Source organism: Limanda limanda, chromosome 10 (assembly GCF_963576545.1).
Source record: "Limanda limanda chromosome 10, fLimLim1.1, whole genome shotgun sequence".
In the NCBI taxonomy this organism is placed as follows: domain Eukaryota; kingdom Metazoa; phylum Chordata; class Actinopteri; order Pleuronectiformes; family Pleuronectidae; genus Limanda; species Limanda limanda.
Genome location: NC_083645.1, coordinates 13,066,353 through 13,079,093, shown reverse-complemented (window position 1 = coordinate 13,079,093; position 12,741 = coordinate 13,066,353). Strand labels below are relative to the sequence as shown.

The window sequence follows — 12,741 nt, the reverse complement described above, 5'->3', positions numbered from 1 at the left end:
TCCATTTTGGGTGCGTTTTGTGGATCGTGCTTGATCACGCCCACTAATCACACATTACGGTCCACGCCATCAAGTGTAGACAACACAGTGAAAATTGAATGTAAATCAAATTAAAGTAGTGAAACGAGGCTTACATCCTTTTGGCAGTGTCATCACTTTCCCTTCATGCAGACTAAACGGTGTTTATGTCTTTTCAGACCTATAAATTGTTCACCTTTGCATCAGTCGAAGACATCAAAGATATCTATGACCACCGACACAGTGATATTAAAGCAAACTTAAAAGGAAACCTTTGATTAATTAATACTTTGATGTGATCTTTTATATACCGCCTGGGCGGAGTTAAAAAAAAACAAATAAGTGTTGTTCATTCAGCTTAACCCTTCGGTACACAAGTCAAAAGTGACACTTTGAAGCCATGCCACTAATGCGGTGTTCAACAGAAAATCACAGTTTCCATATGACCTTATCATCAATGTCTTGAGGCCCTTCTGATAAAGTTTGACATGGCTGTGGTCAATGGACGAGGAGGATTACATCAAAGTGTAAGACGTGCAAAACAAGACATGTCCTGTTGCCACCAGGGGGCACTGTGATTTCTGTGTAGATGTCATTAGGCCGGGACTGTTATCATATATGTCCAGTTTGGAGTCAATTGGACCATCACAACCTCGTGTTTTGATGGGGATTCATACAAATTTGACACCCCGCCCAGGTCGCAGCATGTGACGAAAACTCACAATTTGAGTAAATTTGAATCTCCACTCACAAAATTGGAAGTTAATCCGATGAAAGGTCTAGGAAGAGTTTGTTAAACAACAGCCAAAATGGCCCGAAATCGAAAACGGCCGACTTCCTGTTGCGCTAATCAAATGGTGCCAGGAACTTATTCTCGTCCGGGCATGATACACGTGTGTACCGAATTTCTTGAAGATTGGTGTAACCAGACAGAATTGCTGTGGTGCACCCATTTCGAATTACTCCACAATACGTCCATTTTCATCAGGCCTGACGAGCCCACAAAGTTTGGTGAAGTATGTTCAAGCTGTCAAAAGATTCTATTAACTTTCCTGAATAATCAAACGAAAAGCAATGCTTCGAGCTATCCGTGCTCTGGCCCTAATGAACCAAATGAAGAAGTCTTAACATGATGAAGAGCAGTACAGCCAGTCTCCATATTTAAATCCCATCAGGCTCCACTGGACAGAGGGTGAGAGCAAAGCAAACTACCAGTGCAACACAATCATGGAGTTGGAAACAGCTGTATTGGATTTACATTGTAAAAATTGGTGTGTTGAGCTGTTGGATGTGTAAGAATTTTGATTAAGTTTAGTTCAACAATAAAATTCAGCACTTCATTGTTTTTAAAATGTCAAATTATTTACTTGTTGCAGACTTTACATTTCAGACAATCGAATTATGTAACTTTAAACAACAGCTTTGACTTGTACTTAATAGTATAATTTCGTTTTCATTTGTACTGTTACTGTTGCAAGTTTTATCCTGTTTTCATTTGGTGTATTACTTGGCACTTAAAAATATTTAGAGTTGTCACCATACAAAACCAGACATCTGTAGGAAACAATTGATTGGCTGAATGATTAATGCTAGGGATCATCATTTAAATGGACCCCAACCCAACCACAATGTTTTTACGAGAATGGCTATGAAACAAGGGTAAAAAAAATGAAGAACAGAACAATGGACAGAATAAAAGATTTGATAAAATTGTGGAGAAGTGTGGAGAAACAAGAGAAGCCAACTTTCTGTTATGCTCAAGTTCCCCCTAGACCTGGGATATACAATTTTTACTGATTTTAGTTTTATTGTTGTGGATAAAAACATGGCTGCATCAAAGACTATGGCTCTGTGCCACTATTAAAAACTCACAGCAGTCTCACAGCTCCTGTAAACTGCATTAATTTAATGAAACAAAGGAATTTTAATTATTAAGTCCATCCTTGAATTCATTTTTGAAAAGATCTTTGTCAGAATTGTGATTTCATGAGTGATACATAATTGCTGAGTGGTTTCCCAAACGTTGTTGCGTTTCTTCTTTCCTTGGGTGCCCCCTAGTGTCAGAACTCACACGTCACTGAGGCCTTCAGCAGGGGACCTATCTATTCAATAAGTAAATAAAGTCAATGGAAAGAGTCAATTCTAAAATCAAAACAAATCCAAAAGATTGTTCAGGGTTAACTGTCATCCTTAGCATTTGCTTTGCTGTCAGCTTCATTGAGAAAGTCCTGGTCCGGGTAGATTAGGAAGCCAGTGAAGGTGCTGTCTGTCCAGAAAGGGTCAAAGAAGAGTCCGTTCTGTCCCGAGTAGAAGATCTGCAGCCAGACCTGGTGTCCCTGCTGCAGGTGGAGAACAGTAGAGCCAGATGCCACATCGTGGTTTCCTGTGTTTGCATCAAAAGTCTTGATCTTGTACTTTCCGTTGTGCACCAGCCCGATGGCCAGGTGTTTATTTGCCAAAGTGATATCATAAGTGAAATAATAGACTCCAGGGATAATGCAGACAAATTTCCCACTGCTGACATTGTAGTGATTTCCTTCATTTAGCAGGATCCTGCTGAAGCGGATGGGCATTCGTTCTTTAGGGTAGCTCTTAGTCATGGCCACGGAGAAGGCTGAGCGGGCCGCTCTATTACAGTTGCAGCCGCCAGGGGCCCCTTCCTGGCCCACGTCACCCAGCACTCCCTTTGGTCCCCGTTTTCCAGCCAGCCCTGGCGTTCCACGAAGCCCCTTCAGCCCCCGGGGTCCGGCCTTGCCGATAAAACCTTCACGGCCTTTTACACCAGGTTTTCCTGGGTTCCCAGTCCTTCCTGCATCCCCTGACAGTCATGACAAAATTATGACAAATCAATGTTATTCACATGTTTTACTGATCACAAATAATCAATTTAACAAGTACAGCTCGTCAGTCAAACTGTGTTTCATGACAAGAACAGGTTGCTTCCTATCATTAAAGTGGACTTGATTGTCAGAGTAAAATCATAATTTTTTATGTTCGGAAACAAACAAAAAATAATTTTCAGCCCTGGATGTTGGAAATTGGGGCTTTGATGGGGTGTGTCATACAGAACAGATATTCTTCCAGATAATAGAGAATGAAAGAATTGATTCAAACATTATGATAGAAAAGAGTTGGCAGATAACTACCTCCATCTCCCTTTTCTCCCTTTTCCCCATCCTTCCCATCCGGCCCATCCTTCCCCGGCGGCCCCATGGGTCCCATGACCCCTGGGGATCCATGGGCTCCTGGGGTCCCCTCAGGCCCCACTGGACCTGGCAGACTGCAAACCAGCTGGGAGGAGTGGATGGTGATGTTGCGACCTTTCTTGGATGAGGAATTTGTTGACTGGGGTATGACAACTGACAGCAAACAGAGCAACACACACATCTGGAGCATGTTGGAAACTGTGGAGTCACGACAGGAACAGGGAAAGTCATTGTTTTGATAAGAGATTTGATTTGGGTGTCGTGTGCAGGTCACAATCAGATAAGGTGAATGTGAAACAAAAACCATGGCACTCCACATGCATATAACCCACAGCTGTAATCCAGTGCAGTAACAGTAACAGTTATCTTAATGGCCTTTTCATGCAACGACTGCATTCTTACAAAGCAAAATTATATGGTCATCACGCAGGGGTTAAAAAGGGCACAGCATGCAGCATGTTATAGAACAGGGATCGCACATGACATTTAAAAACACGCAGAGACACAACTCACCAGTTTAGAAATTATGTCCCAATCACTATCCAAGTCCTTTCTCTGCATGTGAGAACACAGGCGTTCTACATGACTTTCCAGTGTCGGGTGAGATAAGTCTCCAAGAGAAGAACTGAAGAGAAATGTGCAGTCACAGTCCACAACATCCGCCCTTTTCAAGCAAGTATACTGCCAGAACATTTTTTCACCATGATGTCATTGTATTCATGTCGGTGCGACTGTATTGCACAGATGAAGCATCAAACTCATACGATGGGAAAATAAATAAATGTTACATATCACATAATAATGTAACCAGAAGTGTGTTAATCTTACATGTGCACATTAAACAGCACAGCACAGTGGTCTAAAGCAGTGTATGAAATGTGTTTGTGTTTATCTCAGGGAAGCAGAGCCAAGAGAAAAGAGACATAATAATGTTCCAGCTGTTGGGTGAGGCAGTGTCCTGAGTTCACAGTGTGAACAGAAATTACATCAGCGCTTCTCATGTTGCAGGTTTCTATGAGACGATATTGGCAAATAAGCACCAAACAATAATTCTCTTTCATGACACAATGTAGTCAAATATTTATATTTTATTTATAAAAATGCATTAATCCCATGGGGAGAGTCAGCAGGGAGGGGAGATGGTTACGTTGCAGGGAAGGAGGCCATGGGATCATCCGTCCGGCAGCGCTTCATGCGGAAGGCCTCCAGCTCCTCCTCGTTGGGCGCCTTCACTTCCTGCAGGCTGGAGTACGGCCTCTTCCTCTCATCTATCTGCATCAGTGCATCTATGTGCTTTCTGTGTTTGTCCTCTGCTTCGAGGGCCTGGCAGAGAGAAAGATGTTGGAGGTCAGTCGCCGAAATGAGCCAAAACCAGAGATACAGGAAGATGAACACAGACTTGTTTATTCTTACCTTCTTCAACTTCTCCTTCTTCTTCTCTTCCTCCTCTGAATCGCTCTTGTCAGAGCCGCGCTTCTTGTTCTTTTTGCTCTTCTTTTTCTTCTTTTTCTCTTTCGTCACGTTATCACGATGCATCTGGTGAGTGAAAACAATAACATTATACCATATAAATAGGGGTGTTTTTGTTAGAGGCCTTTTGGTTCGGTACGCACGTGTACTGGAAGCACATGGAACATGCGGACTCGTTTGAAACGGAATCAGCAGAGTGATGCCCCACAACTTTAATGGGACAGGCAAAAAACGAGTTTGGTTGAAACCCAACATTATCAGCCGCTTAGAAATAACTCATAACGAGCCACATAGGTGTTTTTATAGCAGCGGACATGCGACCACTCCGGTGGAGAACGTAGGGTTCAAGCACACGTTGAAAGTAATCACGCCCCATTACGAAGTTCCTTCTTGTCCGCATTTCAGTCAGCAAGTCCTTTAACACCAGCCCTTTATAAACCTCTGTCCCCAGCCTGACAGTGTTCTCCGCAGCGGAGACATTGTTAGTATCAGCAGAGCATCAAACCCTCTCTGCGAACTATGTGGACAAGGTCATTTTTTGGAAGAAAAACACATGTATATTTAATAATGATAATTATACATAACAATAAAGGTGCAGTTTAAGAATAGTTTGTTTTCTACATGCTGCATCTTAATGGATATTTATTTTTATTTATTTATGAGTGTTTCTTTTGTTATTTTAACTTTTTATTATTATTATTTGGGTAAGAAAGACATCGCACTGGTTGACCAGGGTTGAATAAAAAGAAATTCAAAATTAGTTCAATGTTTTATGTTACGTTTCTAATGTACCGCAAACGTACAGAACCGTATCCTCAAAAAGGTATGTACCGAACAGTGATTTTTGTGTACTGTTACACCCTACATATAAGGAGATCTATGTTTACAGTCAGCCAAAAATTTATAATCATCATTGACTTGTGCAAATAGAAATCTTCTCAGCATCACTTACCTCAAGCAGAGTCTTGGGCTGTTCTTCCTCCTGTGGTTCAGTGAGATCCTCTTCAAACGGAACACAGTCTGTGTTGCTCTGTAATTTTTGTAAACAAAACCAGTTTAAGTAACAAAGCAATCAGATAAAGTGGGTATGAAACAGAGAATTAGAAAAAATATAACTTACCACAGTAATTCCAGCCTCTCCTGTGCAGTAACTTTGTTTGACCATGGAGTGACAACACTTGAAGCCCCAGTAGCCGTCCTTCCAGTAAGAGCCCCAAATACACTAAACAAACACAAGATCTTCTTTAGAATATACTTTGAATAAGACGTGTGGAAAATTAGCAAAAGCTTTAGTCCATTCAGTCGTTCTTACCATGTGGTTGTTGATGATCACGTCCTCCTCGTACTTGGAGCGGACAACAGCCTTCACTAGTCCTTTCAGTACAGCGCCGTGACGAGAGTACTCCACGTAGTCCTCTGTCTGGGCCAACAGCAGCTCCCGTGGTGGAGCGTCCAAGTGTTCTTGACCTCCATACTGATCGTCACACACAAAAGCACAAACACAATTAAGCCATCAGCCAGTAGGTATACTTATAGGCCTCTGTGATGATGAATGAATTAAATCAATAAATCTCTCAATGTTTCTGCTGCCATCCCAAATATTAGAATATGTCCTTCAATAACACACATACCGTATATTTTGCTATAGTAAGGCCCATTTTAAATGAAAATAAGATGAAAAAACAATATTTATAAATATATATATGTATCTGTGCATTTCAAAACATAAAAACACATTGATTATGAGATGTCTGATTCCATAAGTTGACCAATCAATGCCGAGTTTGATATGCATCCACATTGACATTATGATTTGTGGTACATGATGAAACCCAGATTTCGTACTAAGCCCTTGTCCAACAACATGAACATGTGAGATTCCTTTCTCACAAATTGTGCGGGCCTTTAGTTACCAGCCCGAGGGTTTAAAACAGAAGATGATATCCGGTATTCACCTTCTCCAAGATGCTATCCCGCTGTTGCTCCTTTAAGTTCTCTTTTTTGTCTTTGAAGGACAGATGGAGAATCTCCAGCTTGGTGGGGTCGGCCTGCAGATGAACCTCCGATCCTCTCTCGTAGGCCTCCCAGGCAAACACTGTCACAAGATGAGGCATTGACAATCACTATGGGGTACATGTTGCACTTTTACATGTTTATGGTTAAACTGTAAAATATAAAAACTCAATTACATTTCTTTGTCACAAGGGTTTGATATTTGAAGAATCATTGCCAATTTCTGAAAATATATATTTCAGCCAATAAATAACTCACTTTTTAAATCAGTATCTGCACCAGCTCCCAAATATAATTTCAGTCAGAGTTTGAATTGCATACTTGTAATTCTTCTTGTTATGTCAGTGTTAAAGAGAGTGGAAAGGAGGTAAAGTGGCTGCTAGGTATCTAAGTGACTTACATTGCGTTTGAGCCATGGTGATTGTGGACCCAGTGTAGCGAGCAAGGTTGTCTCCAGCATACCCCACCCTGTCAGACACAGCAGGAAATGTTTACAATGTGAGCCAATGACAAATTGTGATTTTTGAATATGGGCTATACAAATAAAATTTGATTGATTGATTGATCAGGAAACATACGGGCAGTAACTTACTCATCAGGGTTCATGCCAGTGTTGGAGTATGGGTTCTCTCTCATAACTCTAGTCTTTGGATCATAGTAGGCTGAGTTTGGATCCAGATTCCTCAGGTACTGTGAGAGACAGACACGAGTTCAGAATATGAACAAATAACATTACAGCGACCAAAGGTTTCCTGTATAAAAGTGAAATACTAGTTCAGCAATCGTGTGACTCTTACTTTAGCCGTGTCTTCTCTGATACGCAGATTTCTGACAGTAATTCTTCTTTTGGAGTCAAAGTTCTGACCAGGCATATCAATGTCATCTGCATATTTATCTTCATCCTCATCCTCGCTGCCTTTCTCCCCCTCCAGTTTTCCAGACACCAACTCATCCCGAAGTTTCTGTGCCTTCAGAGTCCTTTTGGCCTGAAAGACAAAGACAAACTCAGATTCATGAAGAAGTTGACAAAAACACCACCTAAATATAAGGTTTTGAGCCCCACTGTGGCATCGCACCTGATTTATGTTAGAGTGCCTGTAACTGAGCACCGGTTCTGACTTGAGTTTGCCCTCCGTAACAAACATTCTACAGTTAAACCAGAATGCATTAACCACTGGTCTACTCACCAAGTCTAGTGTGGCGTACTCATCCACAATGCGCTGGTGGTCCTCTGGGTCGTAACCATTCCAGCGATCCCTCTTCCCCTCGTAGTCCAAAATGAGCAGGACCTGAGAGTGTTCATCTGGAGCTATTCTTGAGGCCGTAAACCTCGCCCCAACTTTTCTGGGACGCTGAAAAGACAAAAATTGAGGTCAGAGGTTATTGTTTATGTATGCAGATATAACATTGAAGAATTGTACTAAATAAAAAAGTGAAAGTTCGTCTATGATGGAAGATAGAAAGAGATAAAATTGCTTTAGTTCTTTTACCTCCAAGCAGTCTTTCTTTTTATGCGTCGTAGCACCACAGTTTTCACAAGCTCCTTTACGAAATTTAGTGGTCACAGCCTTCTGTGTGGAGACAAACAATGAAGCTATAACTTTACGTATAAATTGATGCAGCCACATGAAAGCTAATCATGTTGGGTCATTCTCACCTCCACTCCTCTCTTATACCACTCTCCGATGCTTGAGTATGGCACCGATCTTTCTTCCTGTCCTCTCTGATGCTTTAAAGTGGGCCTATTAGATGGGTCGATGTACCATGGCACTGATGAAATGTACTGTGGGATGTGAGGGTTGATGTCCCTGGAGAGATGAAACAGCACAAGCGGTCCACATTAATGAACAGTAGCTTCAGAGTAAATATTACAAATCCAACACATCAAGTCATCACACAGAGTTTTTATATAGTTCCCAACACCAGTTTAGGAATCTACGAACCAATTCGATTCAATGTTTTTAAATGTATATTAAGCTGCTTTCAGACATGCACTGGACTCCGCAGTTCATCCGCATTTTCTCCGGAGGAAATGCATGCGTGAACGCAAATGTCCTAGTGAGACAGCAGTTTCCACGAACTTTATCCGTCTGACCTCCAAGTATAAAGTCTGTAGAAATCCAGGAGGAGTCAATGTCTGAACAAACACGATTCACTGTGAGTGAGTGGGATGTTGATGAGGTTTCTAATGTGCGACAGACGCCAAAAAACTAAAAGAAAGCAAATGTTTCCCGGTGAAAAAGCAATTTTGTACATGCAGAAGACACAGACAAAGATTTGAAGAGAGCTTGTGGTGATAACAGCTGACAACGGTGTGGGAGTGCTGTAAACAAAATCACATGATCTCCCCAGCGAAGATAACACGTCACTTCCAGCCTCTTTGCGTTTAAAGGGACTGTGGGACTTACACCACATTCATGTAATAAGAAAAGTCAAGGACAGTTCATCAATTTGGCAACACATGCGCTTCAAAAATTCACAACACAAGCTATCTCAAAAAGTGATGAACCTGGCTGTAGTTCAATGCTTTGTGAAGTTCCATCATCACTGACCCAGTGCATTGAGCTCTCTCTGCCACCGTAGGATACCATTGTTTACAGTTTCTGAATATTTAAATCACCCAACAACAACAGAGTTGGTTGCGCGTGGACAAAATATACCACAATATCAAAGGATTTCAGGTAAAGTTACCTTGAAGATTGAACTCAAGCTTCAGTGAAACCTTTGAGTTTGTTTAGTTTTATGGAATTCAGCAAATGATAAGTGATAATCGCTGCTGCATCAAACCCCATACAGATAGGGAGGATCTAATGAAAGATGCAATGGTGTTTCCTCTGGGTAAGTGTAGGATCAGGTGTTTAAGGTTGTTTGGAAACATGGGAATATTTTAATGTCCAGATGTAACGCATGTTGGAACTCATCATTACTCCTCTCACTTTCTGTCCAGACCCACACTTACTTTCCCTCCTCGTCCACCTCAGCTGGAGCGTTTCCCAGCTTCCTCTGCTCCTCCAGCTCCTTCTTCACCCTCCAGTCCTCCCTGGTCATCTTCTTGGGCTCGTCCCGGCCCACGATGCCCTCCGAGGTGGAGCTGGGCCGCTCGGTGGTGCTGAGCTGCTCGGTCATGACTGAACCTGCCACAAACTAATACAGGAGCTTTAGCTGTAGCTTTAAGCTAACCTAGCGGTTGACTTGTTATATAATTGAAGTATTTAACAGCTTTTTAACTGAGTAAGATCAACAACAGATATAAAAATAACAAACGTTGATTTTCCACTTGAAAATGTCAATCTCGTCACGTGAGTTTTGACTAACACTTCTGCTCAGCTGCTTTTGAACAGTGTGACATCAAAGGCATCAAAGGCATCAAAGGCTTCTGCTCAGCTGCCGTTGATGCCACACTGTTCGAAGGCCGCTGTCACAGTTGCCACAAGTGTTTGGGGGGACTTGGGGGCACTTGGGGGCACTTGGGGGCACTTGTCACTGCTGCCTGTCTGAGTCAGGGGCGGTGTTGGGCAGGGGCGGAGCGGGCAGCCGTTTTCATGACACGTGGGGGGCGGCACAAGCACTTAAAATATATATTTTTTTAAATCATCTGTCCGTTTTCTGTCTGTTTTCTATTATCTATCATATCACTGTGTGGGGAATTGGCAAATTGGCGCCCCCTGCAACTGCAGGCGCCCCTGCTTGATGCTGCGTGAGAAGGGGGAAGGGGAGGGGGGGCGCGGGGGATAGTGATTCTCTGTGAGGCGCGCGACCGGAGGGGAACTGGAGGCGGAAGTAATGTTTTGACTTCCGCATCTCTTTAAAGGTGGAACTGTAAACAAATCGTTCTTTCGCCTTAGCCAGGGGTCGGCAACTCGCTTCTGCAGCGGCTCCCTGTACAGTGCTGTGCGGGCGAGTGTGTGTGTGTGTGTGTGTGTGTGTGTGTGTGTGTGTGTGTGTGTGTGTGTGTGTGTGTGTGTGTGTGTGTGTGTCCAGACAGCACACATACACACACTCGCCCCGGGGCTCCGCCCCCACTCACTCGCTCAGAGAGACGCACAGTGAGATCAGAGCTCGTTCCCGTGCAGCCGCCGGTCAGTGACAAACAAGACACAGTGTTCAAACACCAAGTTGAAAAGAAAGGACGATGAAGCCTGTCCTGCTCTTGGCTTCCCAGTGAGTAAAGGAGGACATGAGGAGAGACCAGTGTGTATTTTAGGTCTGAAAACTTTGACAGCTGACAGTAGGAGACCCAACAAATTAAGAAGACACTTAGAAACATTACATTCCAGTCACATGCATGTGTTATTTTTGGTTGAGCTTCATCATCGTTGTAACAAATTGATAATAATTTAATTTTTTTTTTTTCTATTTTTGAAAAAGTACAGACCGATGGAGGAATGTACTGATAAATGTAACCAAAAGTACTTAAATTAAGTTGAATTTAAGCAAAGTTATTGCTGTATTCTTTGAAAAAAGTGGAAAATGTCACAAAACGTTGTTTGAAAAATGTCAGAAATTCCTGAAAGTAATCTGAATTTAATGTTCATGTGTATTTTATGTAAATACGATTATGTGGTCACCAACTGCAAGGTGAATTGGTTTAGTCTTAACTTCTGGACGAGTGACAGTTTTTGGGAATGGGAAAAGTGTTGATTGTCGAGTGCAACTGTGCAAAAATAAGCACAGAGATGGACAGGAAATTGCCAAAGCCGTCAGGTGCCCAATTTAGCAAAGAAAAGAAAAGAAGAAGAGGAGCATTAATAAATTAAAGTTTATTAGATAGTTTGTTTGCCCTTGGGGGGTTGGACTCAAAATGAATCAAGACAAGCTCCACATCTATCAGATCCATAGCCATGATCTTGGTGTCTATGGGTAGGTAAGAACTCAAAGACTGTGTTCCCAGTATCAGTTACAGTGTGACTGATACTGGGACTGAGTAAACTGTCATAAATATTTATCCATTTCTTTTTCATCCACCATCTGATTGCATCCCCGCAAGTGTTCTTAAGGAAGTCTTAAACACTGTTGGCCTGTAGTGGAAATTTATCTCGAGATGTGAAATAAAGAGTTTCTCAGACCAGAGTTGTCTTTGAGTATTTAATCGTAAGCTCTGCAGAGGGTTACACAGTCAGCATCCACTCCCAACTTCATGATGTTTGGCTGGGAGTAAGTGAGCCAGTGGACCTGGTAGCTGGCCTACCTCTGGACCCTGACACAGTCCCTTCAGGCCCCAAGTATGTCCAACACCTCCAAGAGCGACAGGCGCATCAAATCACCAGAGACGCTCTTGGTGTGACTATGAAACATGTAAAGACAATATGACAAGAACTGCTGCCGCACACAGTACCAAATTGGTGATGCTGTGTGGTACCTAATCAAAGGCAAACAGAGAGTAAAGAAAAATGTCAGGAAATTCCTCCCATCATACGGAGGCCCATGCTTCCTCCTGGGACATTTGGATGATCTGGTGTATCACATCCAGATAGGCCTTAAGACCAAGGTGAAATTTGTTGACCAGCTAAAGCCCTATCGCTGTCTTAACCTTTTGGACAACACCTTGGCCATGCAGCAGGCTCGGAGCTGGACACACAGATGGAGGTGTCACCCCCAGTCTTGGACACTGGATCCTGCACACCCTATCTTTGGTCTATCTCATGTGTTCTCTAACAGTGACGCCGAGGAAGCCTCGAGCTGCACCTCATCAGTAGTGGACATCCCTGCAGCTGCTGCATCCCTCCCCTCCACTTCTCCTCATCTGGACTCTGCCACTCCTGGGACCCCTCAGGACAGTTGTTCGGCAGAGCAACGTCATCAGAGCAATCACTCCCAAAGGCCGAGCCGCCAGCGAAGAATACCTGCCAAGTATGGTGAGTGGGTGGCTCGCTGAGATCAGCAGTTCATGGAGAGTTTCTAGGGTTTAAAAGACCATCTTCAGGTTCCAAAAATGAGGTCAAGAGTTTTGTATTGTTTGCTTCCTTTCGAGCTAATGGTTAATTTGTATGTTCATTTGTATATATTTAAAAAAAACCTGAGAAGTAGTGGTTAA

General features: G+C 42.7%; 2 protein-coding genes across 2 annotated transcripts; both read right to left on the bottom strand.

Moving 5' to 3' along the window:
- Nucleotides 1-2,195: 2,195 nt before the first annotated feature.
- c1qtnf2 (C1q and TNF related 2) lies at nt 2,196-3,753 on the bottom strand. Its single transcript, XM_061080200.1, has 3 exons — nt 3,738-3,753; nt 3,165-3,422; nt 2,196-2,836 (listed from the first exon to the last, which is right to left on the bottom strand). The coding sequence occupies exons 2-3, from the start codon at nt 3,412-3,414 to the stop codon at nt 2,196-2,198; spliced, it is 891 nt and encodes a 296-aa protein (XP_060936183.1). The 5' UTR covers nt 3,415-3,422; nt 3,738-3,753.
- Nucleotides 3,754-4,367: 614 nt separating this feature from the next.
- Nucleotides 4,368-9,833, bottom strand: LOC133011391 (pre-mRNA-splicing factor SLU7-like). Its single transcript, XM_061079123.1, has 13 exons — nt 9,667-9,833; nt 8,365-8,515; nt 8,198-8,278; nt 7,895-8,059; nt 7,505-7,693; nt 7,300-7,397; nt 7,108-7,175; nt 6,650-6,789; nt 6,007-6,168; nt 5,815-5,916; nt 5,647-5,724; nt 4,638-4,760; nt 4,368-4,547 (listed from the first exon to the last, which is right to left on the bottom strand). The coding sequence occupies exons 1-13, from the start codon at nt 9,831-9,833 to the stop codon at nt 4,368-4,370; spliced, it is 1,704 nt and encodes a 567-aa protein (XP_060935106.1).
- Between the last annotated feature and the right edge of the window lie 2,908 nt (nt 9,834-12,741).

What these genes read in the sequence shown, in the direction of transcription:
- c1qtnf2 (XM_061080200.1), bottom strand. Translation starts at nt 3,414, where the DNA reads ATGCTCCAGATGTGTGTGTTGCTCTGTTTGCTGTCAGTTGTCATACCC. An exon ending in GGGAGAAAAGGGAGATGGAG is followed by an intron (nt 2,837 to 3,164) that starts GTAGTTATCTGC and finishes CATGACTGTCAG; the next exon opens with GGGATGCAGGAAGGACTGGG.
- LOC133011391 (XM_061079123.1), bottom strand. Translation starts at nt 9,833, where the DNA reads ATGACCGAGCAGCTCAGCACCACCGAGCGGCCCAGCTCCACCTCGGAG. An exon ending in TCAGAGAAGACACGGCTAAA is followed by an intron (nt 7,398 to 7,504) that starts GTAAGAGTCACA and finishes TGTCTCTCACAG; the next exon opens with TACCTGAGGAATCTGGATCC. An exon ending in AGAAGGAGAAGTTGAAGAAG is followed by an intron (nt 4,548 to 4,637) that starts GTAAGAATAAAC and finishes TCTCTCTGCCAG; the next exon opens with GCCCTCGAAGCAGAGGACAA.